General features: G+C 39.6%; 1 protein-coding gene across 1 annotated transcript in view; it reads left to right on the top strand.

Annotated features, from left to right (window-relative positions):
* Nucleotides 1–4,568: 4,568 nt before the first annotated feature.
* Nucleotides 4,569–23,739, top strand: part of LOC133631290 (transcription initiation factor TFIID subunit 4) — a 300,647-nt gene continuing 281,476 nt past the window's right edge. Inside the window, exon 1 of the mRNA XM_062023471.1 lies at nucleotides 4,569–5,890. Within this exon, the coding sequence (XP_061879455.1) occupies nucleotides 4,582–5,890 (1,309 nt within the window). The 5' untranslated portion in view covers nucleotides 4,569–4,581. The remainder of the gene's footprint in view (nucleotides 5,891–23,739) is intronic.

Raw genomic sequence — 23,739 nt, 5'->3', positions numbered from 1 at the left:
CCTGGTCGATGATGCTTGGGATCGCTTCAAAACAGCGTTCCTAATGATACTAAACGACATGGCTCCCGTGAAAACAGTCAGGATCAAAGCCCGCTCTGAACCATGGATGAATCCGGACCTATTAGCTGCCATAAAAGACAAAGACAGAAAATACTCTGAATACCAAAAGTGCAAAACTGAAGTTGATAAACAACCCAATAATAACAACCTCAAATCACTCCTTTCAACACTCAAAAAGCAATGCAATAAATTAACAAATAAGACAACGAACCTGACTAAATCCTTTAAAAAAAATTACATTACCGACAAAATAGAGGAAAACACAAATAAGCCACGTGAGCTCTGGAAAATCCTCAACAACCAGCTTCCTGGTTGCAGCCAGAAACTTAAAACCAGACTCACCAACATCAACATCAAGGAGGGTGACTCCCTCATTACAGACAAAATGGAGGTAGCAAGCAGACTTAACACCTTTTTCACCAGCATAGCCACAACTCTAGTCAACAAACTGTCCCACCACTCTGGTCGCTTTGGTGTAGAACACATTACAGCCTTCTACAGAAAGCTAGGAGTATCCAACAACGATTTCAAATTAGAAATGGTCTCAGCGGATGAGGTGCTTAAAAAATTGAGCGCGCTCCACCCAAACAAGTCCACCGGCGTTGACAATATCCCCTCCAGATTCCTCAGGGACTCTGCCTCCACCTTTGCCCCTATCATCACGCACATAATAAACCTCTCAATTTCTCAAGGCCAAGTACCAAAAGATTTTAAGATAGCAAGAGTAACTCCCCTCTTTAAAAAAGGAAGTAAATTGGAACCTGGCAACTACCGACCTGTTTCTATTCTCAGTTCCATTTAGAAAGTAATGGAAAAAATAGTTTATGAACAGGTCGATAGTTACCTTGCCACTAATAAACTCATGTACAAATTCCAATCCGGCTTCAGAGCTAACCACTCCACTGACACATGCCTTCTCTATCTGACCAACCACATCAAACATGAGGTGGACGCGGGCAAATACTGCGGCATGGTCATGCTGGACTTTCAGAAGGCCTTTGACACCGTTAACCACGTTATACTGTTGGATAAGCTCAGAGCAATCGGATTTGATAAAACCTCATCGAACTGGATGCAATCTTACTTGGAGGGGAGGAAACAGGTGGTAGAGGTGAACGGCACCGTGCCCCCCCCCCCTCTCAGTAAGCTGTGGAGTCCCCCAAGGCAGTATATTGGGGCCTTTACTGTTCCTAATATACATAAACGACATGTCATCGGCATGCAACTGTGAATTGTTTTTGTTTGCGGATGACTCTGCCCTGCTGGTATCCGGCAAGGTCAAGTCACAGGTGGAAAAAATCCTCAGTGCTGAACTCTGTAGAATTTGCACCTGGCTCGCTGACAACAAGCTATCAATACACTTGGGCAAAACGGAATCCATCCTATTTGGGTCCCACATCAACCTTAAGAAAGTCAATGACTTCCCTATAAAAGTGGGTGACATTGTTATCACAAGGAAGGATGAGGTCACCTACCTAGGTTCCATTCTAGAGGCTAATCTTTCCTGTGATAAAATGGCAACCAGGTAATCAAAAAGGTCAACCAACGAATGAGATTTCTGTATAGAATCTCCTCTCTGGTCAACAAAAGCACCATGAGGATTCTAGCGGAAACTCTCGTTCAACCCTTTTTCGACTACGCATGCACCTCCTGGTACCCTAGCACCTCCAAATCCCTCAAATCTAGACTCCAAACATCCCAGAACAAGGTAGTCAGATTACTTCTAGACCTCCACCCCAGATCACACCTCACTCCTACCCACTTCTCCAAAGTGGGCTGGCTCAGGGTGGAGGACAGAGTAAAACAACTTGCACTGAGCCTAGTCTATAAAATCTGCTACACCTCCCTGATACCGAAGTACATGTCAAACTACTTCCTTAACGTAAATGACCGCCATAACCACAACACCAGGGGGAGCTCCACTAACCACGTTAAACCCAGATTCCGAACTAACAAAGGTCTTAACTCATTCTCTTTCTATGCCACATCAATATGGAATGCACTCCCAACAGGTGTAAAAGAAAGGGCATCTTTATCCTCCTTCAAAACCGCACTAAAAGAACACCTCCAGGCAACTACAACCCTAAACTAACACCCTCCCTTCCATATAATACCTCTTCGGACTATAAATAATCAAATGTAAACAATCAAACAATCAAATGTAGACACTTTTTCTTACACTTTTTCTTATACTTTCTGATCTCTCTCTATGTCCACTACTTGCTATATATATAAATGATAAAATGATAAATGGGTTATACTTGTATAGCGCTTTTCTACCTTCAAGGTACTCAAAGCGCTTTGACAGTATTTCCACATTTACCCATTCACACACACATTCACACACTGATGGCGGGAGCTGCCATGCAAGGCGCTAACCAGCAGCCATCAGAGGCAAAGGGTGAAGTGTCTTGCCCAAGGACACAACGGACGTGACTAGGAAGGTAGAAGGCGGGAATTGAACCCCAGTAACCAGCAACACTCCGATTGCTGGCACAGCCACTCTAGCAACTTCGCCACACCGTCCTACCATATATCCTACCAAGTCAGTCCTACACTGTTTCAATATCCATTTCTCTGATGATGCAATTGTTGATGCTGATTGTTGATGTCTGAAGTGTTAATACCAACCAAACCTACCCCCCCCCCCCACCCCCATATCCCACACCCCGGATTGTAAATAATGTAAATAATTCAATGTATATACTCTGATGAGTATCTTGTGTGATGACTGTATTATGATGTTAGTATATATTTGATAGTATTTGATAGTATATATCTGTATCATGAATGGAAAGTGGACCCCGACTTAAACAAGTTGAAAAACTTATTCGGGTGTTACCATTTAGTGGTCAATTGTACGGAATATGTACTTCACTGTTGCAACCTACTAATAAAAGTTTCAATCAATCTAAAAACAGTATGGTACATATTTCGTACAATTGACCAATGGTAACACCCGAATAAGTTTTTCAACTTGTTTAAGTCGGGGTCCACGTTAATCAATTTATGGTAAAATTCATGTACACTGTACGTTCCACAAACAGATGATTGACATCCTCGACAGCGCCACAGATCATATAACAGCCATCAACCACCATGTTAAACTGAACTTTAAAAAAATCCTTTGAAGGGTATATTCCATTAATAATTTTAAATTGTATTTCTTTAATTTTGGGAAGAATTGGGTATGTAATATATATTTTCCTTATTTTCCCTAGCTCAACAAGGCTGTGTAAGGTTACACCCCCGCTGATTCTTTTTTTAACAGAATGTTGAAATTTAAATTAATTTCAATGACCAATCAATGACTACGTTTGTTAAAATGCTCGAATAATAGGGAAAAATAACTAATCATTTTGGGGGCAGGGAGCTGCAAGATTCAAAGTGCAAGATAACTTGGGTGCGTCTATGTCAGTGGTTCTTAACCTGGGTTCGATCGAACCCTAGGGGTTCAGTAAGTCGGCCTCAGGGGTTCGGCGGAGGTCAAAACACACCCGACTCATCGTGTAAATACAAACTTCTCCCTATCGGCGTATTACGGATACGGCAACAGCTGATTGATTTGCAGGTGTGTAATTTGTTGTGAGTTTATGCACTGTGTTGGTTTTGTTGTTTGAACAAGGTGATCGATGTTCATGCACGGTTCATTTTGTGCACCACTTTAGTATGGGGAACATATTCACCATTAATTAGTTGCTTATTAACATGCAAATTAGTAACATATTGGCTCTTAAGTAGTCATTATTAACTACTAATTAATGCCTTATTCGGCATGGCCTTATTATAACCCTAACCCTCTAACCCTGCCCGAACCCTACCAAATAACTCTAAATTAAGTCTTTGTTACTTAGAATATGTTCCCCATACTAAAGTGTTACCAAAAACATATAACTTTGTCTTGAATTTGGAAAAAAAACAACATTTTATTTTTCACTAAAGAAGGGTTCGGTAAATGCGCATATATGAAACTGGTGGGGTTCGGTACCTCCAACAAGGTTAAGAACCACTATGGCTTTACATGTTGTTACATATATACATTTTGCATTCTATTTTAGTTATTTTATTAAGTTTACAACCTCCTGGCGCTGTTTTGTACTGTTTTTGTACTGTTTCTGTACTCGTTTTGATTATTATTATTTCTTGAATGTTTGTAAATGTTGTATATTATAAATAAAGTTTTATAAAAAATAAAAAAAATAAAAAAAAGATTCAAAGTGCAAGACATTTTGTTCTATCGCGATATTCCACGGGATGTCTTCGCCCTGCCCCCATAGCCGGCTCGCACACATCTCGGAGAAATATAACGCATACAACACAAATTATTGTCCAATTACATACAAAAAACAACATGTGTTATTGTGTATATATCTAAATTTTATTCACAATTTCACAATTACAAAGAATTACCCGCGCTCCTCTCTTTAAAAAATGTCTAATGACGTCAGACTCATTCCCACAATGCCTAGTAACACGCATGCGCAATGTCAAACTAAAAAAGACAGCGATCGGAGATCAGAGATGGCGGGCGCCTCCGACCCCCTGGAAGATATGCTATTTTCCGAGGTGGACGAGAAGGCTGTGAGCGACTTGGTGGGCTCGCTGGAGTCTCAACTCTCTGGCCAGAGCAACAAAGCAGACGAGAGCCGAGGCGCTGGGTCGGTTGCCCCCGCTAACCATCACTTGGGGAAAACGCTAGCAGCTCCGGTGGGCTCCACAACAGTGGATCAACAACAACAACAAGGGCGCCGCTATAAAGCGGACATGCACCAGGATTTCAACTCTAAAGATGATAAAACTGTCACATCTCCTTCCTTGGGCTGCACTCCTTCTTCCGGCGAGCCCTCCGTTGCTTCGACTCCAGCTGCCAACAACAGCGGCTCTCAATCACATGGAGCATCCATCACAACACCAACCGCGTCCGCCGGCGTGTCAGCTTCCCCGCCAGCCAGCATCAGCACCGCCGAAGCCCGGCTCCCTTCCAAGGCTTCCCCGGGCTCAGGCGAGCCTCTCCCGGACGCAAACCCTGCGAAAAGACGGCCAGCCACTCTGCGACGGAGCGCCTCGGTTCGGATTAAGAGTTTAAACGGCGCCGCCGTGACCACCAGACGGAACAGCGAGGACAGCACCCCAGTGGACGCTGTTAGCTCCACACCGAACTGCACCCGACCGGTGAGCACATCCATCAACACATCAACGTTCACCCTAGCCAACGCCAGCTTGCCTGCGGGTCAGTCTGCCATTGCCCTCGACCGGGGGACCCCGACCATCGCCTTGCAGAGACTCCCCAGTCACATAATGGCCAGCATCGCCCAGAACGGGACTAGCGTGTCGGCGATGTCTCAGCAGGGCTCCCGGACCTCACCGGTCACCTCTCCTTCTTCCTCATCGCCACCTGCCCAGGAGAACCACAAAAAAGCTGAGTCTGCAGTGGCTTCCAGCACAGATGAATGTCAGTCCAAAGTTGTCCCGTCCAGCTCTGTCATAAACACAGTTTCCTCTGTTGCCATGACGACAACAGCTGCCACCACCGCCACCACCACCACAACAAGTCAACCTCTGACCACCACCATTTCTAGCACCACGACCACCACGACCACCGCCACCACCGCCGCGGTGACCGCCCCCATAACGGCAAGCTGCATAAGCGGTCAAACCACGTCGGTGACCACGACGATTAGCACGGTCCGGCCTGCCGCCGCCTCGCCGACAGCACAGGCTCAGACGCGGCTGACAGCACCTCAAAGACTGGTGGCACCACAACTTATTGTCAGACCTCCCCAGCAGCAGACGACCATCCAGCTGCCCCCTGGGTTCACCATCCCACCCGGTAAGAGGGGCACATTATGATACATTCTGATGATCTTTTTAGACCAATGGTTGTCAAACTTTTTTCCCCAAGTACCACCATAATGACCAACATTAAAATACAGTAGGGTAGTAGGAATAAGTAGTCATTAAAAACAAGGCAGAGTTTTTCTTTAACATGTATATTTAATATTTTTGGCCACTGTAACATTACACAGTTTGAACAGTAGAACTGTGTTTGAAAATAGGAAACTAAAACACTGTACTTTAATCAAGTGGTTCTTTGGCATATAAAAGCCAAAACCAGTGAAGTTGGCACGTTGTGTAAATCTTAAATAAAACCAGAATACAATGATTTGCAAATCCTTTTCAACTTATATTCAATTAAATGGACTGCAAAGACAAGATACTTAACGTTCGAACGGGAAATTTTTGTTATTTTTTGCAAATATTAGCTGAAACCACTGTCAGTAACTACAGTTTGTCGCTACATCTGTGAGTGCAAGTTAAAACTGTACTATGCAAAGCGAAAGCCATTTATCAACAACACCCAAAAACGCCGCCGGCTTTGCTGGGCCAGAGCTCATCTAAGATGTACTGATGAAAAGTTTTCTGTGGTCTGACGAGTCCACATTTCAAATAGTTTTTGGAAACTGTGGACGTTGTGTCCTCCGGAATAAAGAGGAAAAGAACCACCCGGATTGTTATAGGCACAAAGTTCAAAAGCCAGCGTATGTGATGGTGTGAGGGTGTATTAGTGCCCAAGGCATGGGTAACTTACACATCTGTGAAGGCACCATTAATGCTGAAAGGTACATACAGGTTTTGGAGCAACATATGTTGCCATTCAAGCAACGTTATCATGGGCGCACTCCCCTGCCTATTTCAGCAAGACAATGCCAAGCCACGTGTTACAACAGTGTGGCTTCATAGTAAAAGAGTGCAGGTACTAGACTGGCCTGCCAGTAGTCCAGACCTGTCTCCCATTGAAAATGTGTGGCGGAGACCCCGGACTGCTGAACAACTTAAGCTGAACATCAAGCAAGAATGGGAAAGAATTGCACCTGAATATCTTCAAAAATTGGTCTCGTCAGTTCCCAAACGTTTACTGAGTGTTGTTAAAAGGAAAGGCCATGTAACACAGTGGTAAAAATGCCCCTGTGCCAGCTTTTTTGCAATGTATTGCTGCCATTAAATTCTAAGTTAATGATTATTTGCAAAAAAAAACAAGTTTCTCAGTTCGAACATTAAATATCTTGTTTTTGCAGTTTATTCAATTGAATATAAGTTGAAAAGGATTTGAAAATCATTGTATTCTGTTTTTATTTCCAAATTACCCAACGTGCCAACTTCACTGGTTTTGGGTTTTGTACCACTAGTGGTACACATAACACAGTTTGAGAATCACTGCTAGTTTAGACCAATCGTCCCCAACCTTTTTCAGCCCAAAAACCGTCTCGTTTCAGTCAAACCACTAAGAGGCGTGCTCCAGATCTCATAGTAAACTCATGCTATTGTCAGGTGCTCATGTACAAATAAGATGAAGCAAAGCAAACACGTCAAAAGAAAAAAACTGTGCAAAACACACACAATGAATACAAACTCACAATCAGTTTAAGCCTGGTGTTAGTTTCCTAGGGAAAAAGACGGTAACAGCGTGAATGGATTTCCGAAAATCTAGTCCCACACAAGTAATCATGTCTTCAATGCCAGTGTCTTAAGTCCTGAATAATATCATTAATTATGTATTCCGCCTTCCGCCCAAATGCAGCTGAGATAGGCTCCGGCACCCCCTGCGACCCCGAAAGGGACAAGCAGTACAAAATGGATGGATGTTTATATTCCTGTTGGTTTGTCTCTTAGTTAGTCACAGTGTACCTTAAAGGGAAACTGCACTCTTTTTATTAATTTTACATATCATTCACAATCCTTATGTAAGACAATAACACATAGGTTTTCTTTTTTTATGCATTCTAAATCGTAAAGAAACGTTAGCAAAAGTCAGCTAAGAATAGAGTCAATGGTAGTTGCTCTAGTCCGCCTATACAATGGTCTAAAAACTTTCAAAAGCTCCTATTATCGTTTTATATACACGCTGTAAGTGTATTACTGTATGTAACGTAGTAACAGACACATTCATAATAACATGTAATAATTACGTATTTTGCCCATTTTTAGCTTACACGTCACAATGTTCACTTTTCTCTTCAACAACAACAAACCTACTACTCATGGCCGACTTTGTGAGAGACAACATGGCCTACTTTAGGACAAATAATGATCCAGAAACTTAGATTTTTGAGCATGAATATAATGAGGATGAGCTACAAGTTTTAGAAGCTGTGTGCTCAACAGATCCAGCTTTAGGGAAACATTAAGCATCATGCAGCAGTATTGCAAAGTGCCAACCAAGAAATACAAACCAACCGAAATCGATTTTTGATTGAATTGCGATTCTTATCTGTAACGGTTCTTAATCGACTAAAAAAAAAGTTATAATTATTTTTTTTTCCAGTCACTCAGCAAACCATATTTTTTATGTATATGCCCATACAGTATCTGCTGTACAGAATTACTTTTTACTTCATTTTAACTTCATTAAATGTTTGGGTAGCATTTTGGTAAACAAAATAGTTTTTTTTAAAGTTATATAGAACAATTGATCACAGCTGTGTGTCTATTTTATGGAGGAATGTAGTTAATCATTGTCTGGCACCCAATGTTTTTTTGTTTTTTTCCACGATTCCTTTATTAATGTTCACAGTTTTTTGATAAAAAAAAAAGAAAAGTTAACAAAGAAAAAAAAAATAATGACAACTAACCAAAATAAAATGTAAAAAAAACAAAAAAAGCTCCACATGGTGTTATAATGTAGGTGACTCTGCACCCCATTGCCTAATATAGTCCAGTAAAGGTTTCCACACGTCTTCAAAGTCCTCTGCTCTCCCTCGAGTAATGCAAGGCACGTGACATACATTTCCTTTATCCATAGATATATTGATAGTACATCATCTATTTTCCAAAATAGTGCAATCAGTCTCCTGGCCTGCAGGAGTCCAAAGTCAATCAAGGTTAATTACTTGCACAAACCACAAAATATCTCGGGTAGATCCCTAAGACAAAAAGTTTTGCTTGGTGAGGTACATTTACTTTAACAATTTTGGACATGATCTGGCCCACTTCTGTCCAGTAGCTCAGCAATTTAGGGCATGCCCATGCACAGTCAAACAAAGTACCTCGTTCTTTCACACATTTATTACAGGTGTCTGAAATATTAGGAGACCAGCTATTCAACTTCACAGGTGTTATGTAAGTCCTCATCAACCACTTGTATTGTACAAAAGCCAAAACCAGTGAAGTTGGCACGTTGTGTAATTCGCAAATAAAAACAGAATACAATGTATTGCAAAATCCTTTTCAACTTATATTCAATTAAATAATCTGCAAAGAGAAGCGGAAGAAGATGGATGGATGGATAAACTGCAAAGAAAATATATTTAATGTTCGAACTAGGGCTGGGCGATATGGCCTTTTTTTAATATCTCGATATTTTTAGGCCATATCGCGATACACGATATATATCTCGATATTTTGCCTTAGCCTTGAATGAACACTTGATGCATATAATCACAGCAGTATGATGATTGTATGTGTCTACATTAAAACATTCTTGTTCATACTACATTAATATATGCTCATTTTAAACTTTCATGCAGAGAGGGAAATCACAACTAAGTCAATTTAGCAAAACTGTATTTATTAAACAGTTATTAAGCAGTGGCACAAACATTCATGTCATTTCCAAAACAGAAAGTGCAAGATTGTCAGAGACATTTTAAAACAAGCTATAAGTGCACTTTTGTGAATGATGTCACTAAGATGACATTTCAAAACAACACTAAATTAAAGTGCACTTTTTGTACAGAACGCCACTACAATAGTTTAAAACAAATAAAGAGGTCTTTTGTGCATGATGACACACAATATATTTCAATAAGTGCCACATAAAAATGAGCTGCATATCAAATAGTATATGTCCTACGATGTTAATGTGGAAATAGTTGCTTCGGCATTTAGTTGGTGCGGCACCGAACGGAGATGTTAACATGTAAAGACATATTCCCGCTTGAAGCCAAACCACCACCAGACGATGGACCCTGTGCTGTTTTTCTTGGGAATGAATTATTCCTCCATTTGTTACCAGATTCGCACCTTCTTTCTCTCGTATTACCACTCAAACCACACCGTTAGCTGTTAGCATCACAGCTAACGTTACCATGTCGCTATCTGTCTGCTGCCCGTGAGCGTGTGACGTTGCTCACGTGGCAGTATGTGACGTATGTAAGAAGGTGCGCTTGTTTTAAGTATCTGTGAGAAGGAGAGACTAGAAAGAGTGAGGAACGCATGCAGTTTAATGCCCTGCAGCTAAAAGCAACTGCGTGAGGACGTATACTCGAATATCACGGTATAGTCATTTTCTATATCGCACAGAGACAAACCCGCAATATATTGAGTATATCGATATATCGCCCAGCCCTAGTTCGAACTTTTTTGCAAATAATCATTAACTTAGAATGTAATCATTAACTTAGAATGTAATCATTAACTTAGAATGTAATGGCAGCAACACATTGCAAAAAAAGTTGGCACAGGTGCATTTTTACCACTGTGTTACATGGCCTTTCCTTTTAACAACACTCAGTAAACGTTTGGGAACAGAGGAGACCAATTTTTGAAGCTTTTCAGGTGGAATTCTTTCCCATTCTTGCTTGATGTACAACTTAAGTTGTTCAACAGTCCGGGGTCTCCGTTGTGGTATTTTAGGCTTCATAATGCGCCACACATTTTCAATGGGAGACAGGTCTGGACTACAGGCAGGCCAGTCTAGTACCCGCACTCTTTTACTATGAAGCCACACTGTTGTGACACGTGGCTTGACATTGTCTTGCTGAAATAAGCAGGGGCATCCATGATAACGTTAAGTTAAAATTAAAGCGCCAATGATTGTCACACACACACTAGGGGTGGCGAAATTATTCTCTGCATTTGACCCATCACCGTTACTTGGATGGCAACATATGTTGCTCCAAAACCTGTATGTACCTTTCAGCATTAATGTTGTCTTCACAGATGTGCAAGTTACCTATACCTTGGGAACCAATACACCCCCATACCATCACAGATGCTGGCTTTTGAACTTTGCGCCTATAACAATCCGGATGGTTCTTTTCCTTTTTGTTCCGGAGGACACAACGTCCACAGTTTCCAAAAACTATTTGAAATGTGTACTCGTCAGACCACAGAACACTTTTACACTTTGCATCAGTCCATCTTAGATGAGCTCGGGCCCAGCGAAGCCGGCGGCGTTTCTGGGTCTTGTTGATAAATGACTTTCGCTTTGCATAGTAGAGTTTTAACTTGCACTTACAGATGTAGTGCCAAACTGTAGTTACTACAAGTGGTTTTCTGAAGTGTTCCTGAGCCCATGTGGTGATATCCTTGACACACTGATGTCGCTTTTTTGATGCAGTACCGCCTGAGGGATCGAAGGTCACGGCATTCAATGTTGGTTTTCAGTCTTGCTGCTTACACGCAGTGGTTTCTCCAGATTCTCTTAACCTTTTGATGATATTACGGAACGTAGATGGTGAAATCCCTAAATTCCTTGCAATAGCTCATTGAGAAATGTTGTTCTTAAACAATTTGCTCACACATTTGTTCACAAAGTGGTGACCCTCGGCCCATCCTTGTTTGTGAATGACTAAGCATTTCATGGAAGCTGCTTTTATACCCAATCATGGCACCCACCTGTTCCCAATTAGCCTGTTCACCAGTGGGATGTTCCAAATAAGTGTTTGATGAGCATTCCTCAACTTTCTCAGTCTTTTTTGCCACTTGTGCCAGCTTTTTTGAAACATGTTGCAGGCATCAAATTCCAAATGAGCTAAGATTTGCAAAAAATAACAACGTTTTCCAGTTTGAATGTTAAGTATCTTGTCTTTGCAGTCTATTCAAGTGAATATAGGTTGAAAAGGATTTGCAAATCATTGTATTTTGTTTTTACTTACGATTTACACAACGTGCCAACTTCACTGGTTTTGGGTTTTGTAGTAACCTCATTCTTCTGTAAATTGTTTCTTTCTGGGCTTTAAAGACCCACTTAAGAACTTTGTTTTTGTTGATTTTGGCGGCGCCAGTGGACCAAAGCGGTAGTGTTTTGCCAGAAGGAAGACCACATAATCAATGAGGACTAGCGAATATCAAGAATGTATTGAGGCGGATGCAGGTGCGAAGCAAAGAAAGACCAGCGGGAACGTTTTTTTGAAGGAAGTAGTGTTCATATCATATCAAGCCGGTGGCTATTTATTGCTACCACACAAGTTTTCGATAGCTAACATAGCATTATCATTTTGATTTTAACATCGAAAGGTACTTACCAGTTTAGCAGGAACAGAGCCAAGGCCGCATCAACCGAAAGTCTCTCCTCATCTTTGAGCTCACACTAGTGAGTGAAAGCCGGTGTTCTGTCGAATTTAGCAGCCTCTTTGGAAAAAGCAACCAGTTGCGTAACTTCATAGTGAGGTCTATTGAATTAGGCAGCCACGTAAAAAAAATGCAACTTTAAGTTTCGGAATGCCGATTTGGATATCAAATACGGCTCCCACTGTAAACTTGCAATTATTACCTTCTTCAATGAGGTTATGTTTTCGCCAGGATTGCTTTGATGGTCTGTTAGTTAGCAACATAACCTTTCTAAACGCCAGAGATGCCTTGGCACAGGTTGTGCTGTCCAAGTACTTTTCTCTTTTAATAATTCATGGTATAGAAATAGCACATTTTGACAGGTACAAAACCCAAAACCAGTGAAGTGTAATTCGTAAATAAAAACAGAATACATTGATTTGCAAATCCTTTTCAACTTTTATTGAATTGAATAGACTGCAAAGACAAGATACTTAATGTTCAAATTGAGAAACATTTTTTTTTGCTAATAATCATTAACTTTGAATTTAATGGCAGCAACACATTGCAAAAAAGTTGGCACAGGGACATTTACACACTGATGTCGCTTTGTGATGCAAAGGGATCGAAGGTCACGGGCATGCTGCTTACGTGCAGTGATTTCTCCAGATTCTCTGAACCTTTTGATGATAATATGGACCGTAGATGGTGAAATCCCTAAATTCCTTGCAATAGCTCGTTGAGAAATGTTGTTCTTTAACTGTTGGACAATTTGCTCACGCATTTGTTCACAAAGTGGTGACCCTCGCCCCATCCTTGTTTGTGAATGACTGAGCATTTCATGGAAGCAGCTTTTATACCTAATCATAATCACAAAAGCAAATCAATGGAACTTTATTAAGGACGTGCAGCGGCGCGAACATGGTATCCAGATGGTGGAAGTCGGGCAGTTTGAGCGGGTCGGTGAGCGTGGTGTCATCGATGCAATTGTGTCTGCACACTGTTGTGCGCCCCAAACAAACAAAGCAAAATCAGCAGATAATGGAGCAAAAAAAGCAATGATGTATTATGTGTGGGGGGATTTTAGGACTCAGCAGTTAGTCCGTTGATATACAATGTGAACTACCTCACGCTGTATTTGTCTACAAAATTAATATTCTTGTTCAAATGGTCATGAAAACGCAAATGTAAATGCAGAAGATCCTATGAATGCAATGTAATTTAAAATGACTTCTTACTTGTGGAGTAACGATGTCTACACGAGGGAGCTGCTGTTTTCGATGGGTATTTTGTTCAAAGAAAATGGTTAAAATATTTGCGTTTGTGCGGACATGCTCAGTAACGGTGGTTTGCCGAAATCGATGGGTTGCCAAAATCGATAGGGCCGGGCCAATGTTGATCCTTGACTGTCTATTTATCTGGGTAACATCCCTTTTTCTTATTTTGTCTCCTCAGGCAAAACTTTTCATTTCTTTGGTTGTTTAGCATCTTCGGCCATGATATTAGTAATTGCGCATAGGCATTCTTCTTCTTCTTCTTTTAGTTTTCTGGCGGCACGCAGGCTTTTGCATCGACTTCCGTCTTTTTAACGAATGGGGAAAGGGGGAGTGATGTATGCCGGAAAGCAAGTCAGCATATTTATAGTTGTTTGTGTAGCAGGATTCCTGCCACCCTCCTCAATGTCGCTAAGTGCCAGTTAGAGCGATACAGACTCCCTCAGGTCATGACATCGGTGTCATTCAACTAGTTGTCAGACAATGTATCGTCCCAAAAGTTTTAAAAATATTTTATAAAGGTTGACAATTTACTTTGTGCTGCTTTAAGGCAAGTTCAATTCCAATCCTTCTCCAAAACAATTTCCCCAAAATCTGTGTTCCATGCCTCTAATTTGTCAGTAGAAGATTTGTCATCATAAGATGAGTAATACAATGAAATTGGCCTATTCCTTTAAAATGTGAAATAGCAAGATGTTCCAGGTAAGAAAGATGAGGTTCTGAGTTTATATGTCTGTATTTTGAGGATATAGTGTCTGAGGTGCGAATATTTAAAAAGGTGTTTTTTACGTATTTTGTGTTTTTGAGTAAGTTTTTCAAATGTAAGTAGTGTGCCATTTGTATACAAATCACCAACTTTTACAAAACCCTTTTCTGCCCACATTCTAAAGCCTCCTTCATTTCTTCCTGCTATAAAAGTTGTATTTCCCCACAAGGGAGTAAACCGAGAGATGGGAGGGGCTTTAAACCAAACATCAATAGTGTTCTTCAGGTAGAGATTTTCTTAGGATGTTTGATTCTGCTGAATATAGGAATAATTTAAGAGGAAGGTACGATACTGACGTCTGTTCAATAGATAACCGTGATGGGGCTGTATCATTTGAGAAAAGGAACACCATTGAGTGTAATTGAGCAGCCCAGTTATACCATTTTAAACTTGGAAGTTGTTCCCCTCTTCTTTCATAAGGGAGTTACAGAAACCTTAATCGCAACCTGGAGTTTTAAGTGTTCAAATTAATGTAGTAAAAATACTATTAATTGTTTTGAAAAACGTATTGTACAGGCTTAGGGGTATTGATTGAAATAGGTATTGGGGGTGTCAAAAAAAAAAATTACGATTAATCGCGATTCTTATTTGTAACTAGGGCTGGGCGATATAGCCTTTTTTTAATATCTCAATATTTTTAGGCCATGTCACGATACACGATATAAATCTCAATATTTTGCCTTAGCCTTGAATGAACACTTGATGCAGTACGATGATTCTATGTGTCTGCATTAAAACATTCCTGTTCATACTGCATTAATATATGCTCATTTTAAACTTTTATGCAGAGAGGGAAATCACAACTAAGTCAATTGACCAAAACTGTATTTATTAAACAGTTATTAAGCAGTGGCACAAACATTCATGTCATTCCAAAACAGAAAGTGCAAGATTGTCAGAGACATTTTAAAACAAGCTTTGGGTGCACTTTTGTGCATGATGTCACTAAGATGACTTATCAAAAAAACACTAAATTAAAGTGCACTTTTTGTACAGAATGCCACTACAATAGCTAAAAACAAATAAAGTGCACTTTTGTGCATGATGTCACACAAGATATTTCAATAACTGTCAAATAAAAATGAGCTGCATAATAGGAAATCAAATAGTGTATGTCCTTCGCTATGTGGTAGGTTCCTGCGGACGTTATCTCCTTCATTTATAAATAGTTGATTTATATAGGCTAGTAAGGTAAAGTTTTGTACCTGACAAGTTTCGGCTATCTTGCTTACTAGCCTATATAAATCAACTATTTATAAATACACATTAGTAGGCTAAATGAACCTCTTTAACATATTATCTCCTTCAGTTGTTGACTATTTTTTTCATACTGTGTTGATCTGGAAATGGTTGCCTCTGCATTTTGTTGGTGTGGCACCAAACGGAGATGTAGACATGCGGAGTTTCAAACACTCTTCATTCTCTAGCGGGTGACTTTTCAAATGATTCTACATATTAGCAGTAATGCTACGTTTTGTAGCAACACTTTTGCCCCACACTTGACAAATTACGTTTGTCTGTTCGACATATTCCCGCTTGAAGCCTAACCACCGCCAGACGATGGACCCCGTGCTGTTTTTCTTGGGTATGAATTCTTCTTTCATTTGTTACCAGATTCGCACCTTCTTTCTCTCGTATTACCACTCGCACCACAGCTAACGTTACCCATGCTGCTACCTCTGCTCCGCGAGGGCGTATACGTATGTGACGTATGTAAGAAGGTGCGCTTGTTTTATGTCTCTGTGAGAAGGAGAGACAACAAAGAGTGAGAAACACCTGTAGTGTAATGCCCGCAGCTAAAAGCAACTGCGTGAGAACGTATACTCGAATATCACGATATAGTCATTTTCTATATCGCACAGAGACAAACCCACAATATATCGATATATATACCCAGCCCTATTAGTAACGATTCTTAATCGATTACAAAAAAATCATAAATTAGTTTGTTTTTTCAATCTGTCCTGTCCAGCCACTCAGGCAAATCATATTGTTGATATAAGTGCCCATATCTGCTGTACATAGTTACTTTAGAAAAGAGAAGTGTGTGATACTTCTCCTATTGCCTTATTTGTATTTGACTTTATTAAATGTTTTGGAAGCATTTTATTAAACAAAACCAGCTGTCTTTTATGTAATATAGAAATTTATCAGAGCTGTTTATGTATTTTATGGAGGAATGTAGTTATCATAGACCTGGCATCCAATGTTATTAAAAAGTATAGATTTTAAATCGGGAATCGTTTTGAATCGAGAATCATTACCCCCATGAATGGAATCGAATCGTGTGGTGCCCAAAGATTCACAGCCCTAAAAAAATAGAAATTTAGGCAATATACAAATGTTTTCTATATTCATACAACCAAATGTCAATATAAGCAACGTCATCCAGCGATCCAGTGTTTCTTTTATGTATTCAGTTAAAGGATCATAATTTGAAGGGACAATTTTTTATTAAGTCTTTTAACCTTTATTTACCCAGAAAAGTCCCACTGAGATTAAGAATATCTTTATCAAGGGAGTCCTGCATGACATTGATTTAATTTTAATGTAATTGTTTTAGTTGAAGTTGTAATCTTGACCTCAAGATATGTGAATCCCTCTCTTGCATTGACAAATTGAGTTTTTACCACTGGGTTTGACCTTTCATCCCTATTTAAAAACAATATGAAGGATTTTGTATGGTTAATATCCATCCATCCATCCATTTTCTACCTCTTGTCCCTCTCGGGGTTGTAACCAGAAAAAAAAAAAGTCTATGTATCGAACTACACTACCGTTTAAAAGTTTGGGGTCACATTGAAATGTCCTTATTTCTGAAGGAAAAGCACTGTACTTTTCAATGAAGATAACTTTAAACTAGTCTTAACTGTAAAGAAATACACTCTACACATTGCTAATGTGGTAAATGACTATTCTAGCTGCAAATGTCTGGTTTTTGGTGCAATATCTACATAGGTGTATAGAGGCCCATTTCCAGAAACTATCACTCCAGTGTTCTAATGGTACAATGTGTTTGCTCATTGGCTCAGAAGGCTAATTGATGATTAGAAAACCCTTGTGCAATCATGTTCACACATCTGAAAACAGTTTAGCTCGTTACAGAAGCTACAAAACTGACCTTCCTTTGAGCAGATTGAGTTTCTGGAGCATCACATTTGTGGGGTCAATTAAACGCTCAAAATGGCCAGAAAAAGAGAACTTTCATCTGAAACTCGACAGTCTATTCTTGTTCTTAGAAATGAAGGCTATTCCACAAAATTGTTTGGGTGACCCCAAACTTTTGAACGGTAGTGTATATTTGGAATACTGCTGCCTAGGTTTGTTAAGAAATTAATCACATCATCTGCATATAACAATATATTATGCTCTTGTTCTCCTAATGTAACATCTACTGTGTTGGTTTTGCCAATGGCTCTATGACGGGGGTGTCCAAACTTTTTCCACTGAGGGCCGCACACGGAAAAATTAAAGCCTGCGGGGGCCATTTCGATAGTTTTCATTTTCAAATCTTAACAAAATAAATGGATTTTGTTTTTTTTTTACCTTTAGGGCTCCCGGGGACCATAAAGGGTCTAAGTCATTAAAATGTTAAAAACAAGTCAAATTATTTTTTTATAATTTTTATTTAACGCTTACAGTAAATCTCTACAGTATATCACAGAGGTCCTCAAGTACAAATCTTGAAGGTCCACAAATGTTATTTTGAAACAGGCTGGGTCCGTTTATTATCGGTCAAACTTATATAGTAGCAGGAGGTAGGTAGTAGTTTAAAATTTTCTTAAAATTAACAAAAATAAAATAAATATCCAATAAAATACATGAAAGATTTTCTTTGAAAGAAAAATAAATAAGAAATTAAATAAAATAAATATTTCAGTACGTCTGGTAGCTGTGGCATCAGAGAGTGGGATTTGATTTATTTTAGCTGTCATTTCCTCCTTTTCTTTGCCTTCAAACATGGCACCCATCACTTCAGTCAAGCATTATTTAATAATTTCTGCACCAGAGAATGGCTTCTTGTGTTTACCCAAAACCCATGCCACTCTGAGTGAGCACTCTGTTGCTATTTGTTGTTGTGTCATAGATTTAACAAAAATCTTGCTTGATGTTTCATATGACTTTTTCAGCCTCGTGATTTCTTTTTTTCTTAGCTCTGAATCATGAGGAAATGTCTCTTCAAATTCGCGGTGCTCTTTCAGATAGTGACGTTTCAGATTTTCACTTTTCACCAGCGCAACAGTACTGTTGCATATTAGACACATTGGTCTGGTACTTGCAGTAGGTAGGATGAAAACATATTGCTCTGTCCATTCTTCCTTGAAACGTCGGTTTTCCCTGTCCACCTTTCTTTTACCAGCCTGGGCCAACTTGGAGCATGCCATTGTGATTTGATTCACATTCAGTGACTGACGAGTGAACAGTTAGCGAAGTAGCGATACTAGACAACTGTGTGTCTGCAGCGAAAGGTTCCATGCATGTGGCATGAGCGCTGTGTGACCCAGGTGGTAACAGCCTATCAGCGCGTCGTTTTGATAGAGATGACAACCCATACTCTGATTGGCTGATTCCGCAGCCAATCAGAGTGGCGTTCTCTCGCTCTCACCCCGTCTCTCTCTCTTTCTCTCTCTGAGAGAAAGAGAGAGACACGGAGAAGTGTAAACGAAACGGAGATATTTGATATTTGACTAAAAACAACAAATAATATTGACTTGCGCTAGCGATACCTCTAAGATAAATACAATTATTATAGTTTTTTATAATAATTATAATTTTTAAAAAAATTAAATTTTTTTTAATTTTATTTTTTTTACTGTAATTCGTGCTGGGTCCAGACGGACACGTCGCTGGGTCCGGACATGGACCGCGGTCCGCCTGTTGAGGATCCCTGGTATATCAACTTTAGGTTGATATAAAATTTAAAAAACCAAAAAGGTTTTATGCCTTTTCTGTCAAGACAACTTTGTTTTTTATAATAAAACTGAAATAAGCAGTATTTCCCCCACTGCCCAAAACATTCAGAAAGCAATGTTTGATGTGAAGTAATTAGAGCCTTAAAAACATCAATAATGCAAGACACCATTGATATTAATTAATTGTTATTTTTGAGTAATCACAGTGAAAATAAAAATAAAATCCCATTAAATATATTTAGGATACAAAAGGTGCCCCACTCAAAGTGATACATTTGTATTCGTTTTTTTTAAACTTTCAACACTTAAGTTACGAGATCAACTTCAGATATATCTGTCAATTTTACGTTTGAACCGTTGTGTCCTTGGGCAAGACACTTCACCCTTGCTCCTGATGGCTGCTGGTTAGCGCCTTGCATGGCAGCTCCCGCCATCAGTGTGTGAATGTGTGTGTGAATGGGTGAATGTGGAAATACTCTCAACGCGCTTTGAGTACCTTGAAGGTAGAAAAGCGCTATACAAGTATAACCCATTTATCATTTATAACTATTGTTTTGTTTGTTTTATGCTATTTTGTCAAAGAAAACGTTGATGTTTTTGTATGGCAACCACACAATATATGCAATATTTTCCACATAAAACATTTTTAAAGTGAAATATTTGAAATAATTGGAGCCTCGAATAGGTCAATAATTCATTATAACATTGTTTTTTATTTTTTTTTAGCAATGGCAAAAAAAGAAAAATAAAGATAGACAAAAGAGAAAAAAAACAGCCTGCATGGCAGTTTTGTGTCAACAATGCAACTTTTTCTAGTTAGATTTCACCTCATTCTACTTTTTTAAATGTTTTTTTAAAATAATTTTTGCAATAGCATTTTCAGAATGTGTGGCGGGCCGGTAAACAATTAGCTGCGGGCCGCAAATGGCCCCCGGGTTGCACTTTGGACACCCCTGCTCTATGACAAGTATAAACAACAACGGTGATGGGGGCACTGCTGGCGTGTCGATCTTTCCAAAGATATTGGCTTTGAAATCAGGTTATGCATTAACACACTTGCCATTGGATTCCTATGTAAGATTTTAGCCCATTTAGGAAAATTGTGTCCGAGTTCGTATCTAGGTAAAAGACTGAATAAGTATGACCATTATTTTCTATCAAAGGCCTGCATTGCTGTAACTGGCACCAATGTTATTAAAAAAGTATTGATTTTGAATTGAGAATTGGTTTAAATCAAGAATCAATTCTAAATTGAATCGTTACCCCTAAGAATCAAATCAAATTGTTTGGTGCCCAAAGATTCACAGCCCTACAAAACATGAACATAACAAAACAATCACTTACTGTACAATGTCAATGTTCTTATATTCCCGCTTAGATGAAGAATTACTCACTCAGGTTAAAAAAAAAAGTTGCCACAAAGGAGTGTCTTTTTGTGTATTTCTAGCCATCTCCGGGTTTAAGTTGAATATCATTGACCAACTTCTCAGTTTATGGCCACAACTTTCTAATATGTGGGCGAGAGACATGATTTATAATCTAGAATTTACCTTTACCAGCTCAGAGGCGATGCAACAGCAGCAAGCAGCAGCTCACTATGTCAATAGCTGCATAAGCTCGCCAGCTTTCTTTAATCACAGCGGCACTAAACAAGTTTGTCTGCGTTAGAGCTTATAATAACAATATTGCTAATACTTTGTTAATTGTCAGGTGACAAGATATAAATGGAGTATAATTTTTCAGAGGGCTTTATGGGCGGAATAAAGAGACTGCTCCAATTTTTTTTTCTCCCGGGGCTAAGAGATGGCTTGACCGACTCGTGGGTGGGCTAAGAAAATAATTGATTTTCATGACATTTAGTTCTCAATTTTAACTGAATTTGACAGCCATTTTAAAGGATCGGGAAGCTGTTTCTATTGGGCACTGTACTTATTAAATGTGTTTTTATTGAAACATTTTATTCAAAAAAAGTACCACTGATAGTTACACACACACACTCTGTGTGGTGAAATTACTCTCTGCATTTGACCCATCCCCTTGTTCCACCCCCTGGGAGGTGAGGGGAGCAGTGAGCAGCAGCGGTGGCCGCGCTCGGGAATCATTTTGGTGATTTAACCCCCAATTCCAACCCTTGATGCTGAGTGCCAAGCAGCGAGGTAATGGGTCCCATTTTTATAGTCTTTGGTATGACTCGGCCGGGATTTGAACTCACGACCTACCGATCTCAGGGCGGACACTCTAACCAAAAGGTCCTTTTACCTATTGCGTGTTTTTATGTTTATGTTATGTTTTTTGTTGTTCTATGTATTTATGAAACCTGTTTCTGCTGCCCTTTTGGCCAGGTCACTCTTGCAAAAGAGATTTTAATCTCAATGAGTTTTTACCTGGTCAAATAAAGGAAAATGAAATATAAAGACAATTCAATAAATAGTTGAGCCTGACACAAACAACAATGGAAAAAATGTTCACGTGCAAAGGTGACAGATACAGCAATGGACAGCGCTCATGCGCCTGCTAATAACCAGACAATACATCCAAAATGCAACAAGTGTATTCAAACTACATGTCACACTCATTATTCTCTCAAATTACTTTACATTTATTTTTGTAAAACTCACATAGTAAATAAATGTACTGTACAGTAGTAGGCTATAGTTGTATATTGTAGCTAGTTAATTTATGATTTTTAGTGAAAATTGATTAAAACATGTAATAGGCTTTTAATATACCCTTTGATACGAATTGTATCACTTTTGTTGCCTTGGTGCTGGCCAATCAATGCACCTCTCACAGAAGGTATCAGTCACAGTACAACACATGGACGGACACAAATCTCAGCAAATTGCATATCAGTTACCAGATTAGATGAACTCTGGAATTCGCAGATTTGGAGCAACTTCCCAGAGCGCCAGTGAGGTGACCGACAGGAAATGTCTATGGAGGATCATCAATTCCTTGACATGGCCTCACAATCAGTAAGACTTGTGGATGGGCATTACAACATTGCATTGCCACTGAGGAACAAGAACATCAAGTTCCCAAATAATCAAAAAGTAGCCAAGCTGTGGTCTCTGAACTTAAATCAGAATTTTAAGCCGAGTACCCAACGTTTATGAGTGGCATTATCGAAAAGGGCTATACTGTGAAAGTACCCATCAACGAATTTAGCCTTGAGGATGGCCGAGTTTGGTATCTTCCACATCATCGAGTTTTTCAATCAAAAAAAGACGAAATTCAGAGTGATCTTTGATTGCGGCGCAATGTTACTTTAAATAACCGATTGCTCACCGGCACCTTCCTTGGTGTAATCACAGGTTCCGGCAGGAAACAGTGACAGTAATGGCAGACATTGAGGCTATTTTCCAGCAGGTGTGGGTGCCATATAAAGATTCTAACCTTCTCCGTTTCCAATTTGGTTTCGGTCCCAATAACCTGCTCCGACGGCAATCGGGCACTATCAGTCATGAGTTGGTGTAATACAAAATGATAGTTCACTTGTTTGGTGCTACATCATCTCCAAGTTGCGCCAGCGTTGCTCTGCGCAAATGTGCAGAGGATAGCAAGGATCAATTAAACAGCCAAGCCTATGTTGACAACTTTCTTAAATCAGTCTAGTCAGAAGAAAAGGGCGTATCATTGTACCACACTCTGAGAGCTGTTTGGAAAAGGTGGATTTAGCAATCTACTGAGGTTTAGGACCTCGACCTTGATAGGGATGCACTTTGAATGGAAATAGCATTGGGTGTTCACTGGTGTATCCAGTCAGGCAGCTTCAGATTCAAGATCATTATGCCAAATAAAGCACCCACCAGGAGAAATGTCCTATCCATCGTGAGCTCAGTTTACGACCCATTAAGTATCTTGGCACCAGTAATGCTTCTTGTAGACTGAAGTTTGGCTGAGATGTACGATGTATGTATGTATGTATGTATATATATATATCTATATATATATATATAGATATATATATATATATCTATACAGCTGTGGTCAAAAGTTTACATAAACTTGTAAAGAACATAATGTCATGGCTGTCTTGAGTTTCCAATTATTTCTACAAAGCTTTTTTTTTTTGTGATAGACTGATTGGAGCACATACTTGTTTGTCACAAAAAAAACGTTCATAATGTTTGGTTCTTTTATGAATTCATTATGGGTCTACTGAAAATGTGACCAAATCCGCTGGGTCAAAAGTATACATACAGCAATGTTAATATTTGGTTACATGTCCTTGCAATTACATGGACAAAGATAAGACCTTCTGGAGGAAAGCTCTGTGGTCGGATGAAACAAAAATTGAGCTGTTTGACCACAATACCCAGCAATATGTTTGGAGGAGAAAAGGTGAGGCCTTTAATCCCAGGAACACCATCCCTACCGTCAAGCATGGTGGTGGTAGTATTATTCCCTGGGCCTGTTTTGCTGCCAATGGAACTGGTGCTTTAAATGGGACAAT

The sequence above is a fragment of the Entelurus aequoreus genome, linkage group LG02, assembly GCF_033978785.1.
Source record: "Entelurus aequoreus isolate RoL-2023_Sb linkage group LG02, RoL_Eaeq_v1.1, whole genome shotgun sequence".
Taxonomy (NCBI): Eukaryota; Metazoa; Chordata; class Actinopteri; order Syngnathiformes; family Syngnathidae; genus Entelurus; species Entelurus aequoreus.
This window is presented reverse-complemented; position numbering and strand designations above follow the sequence as displayed.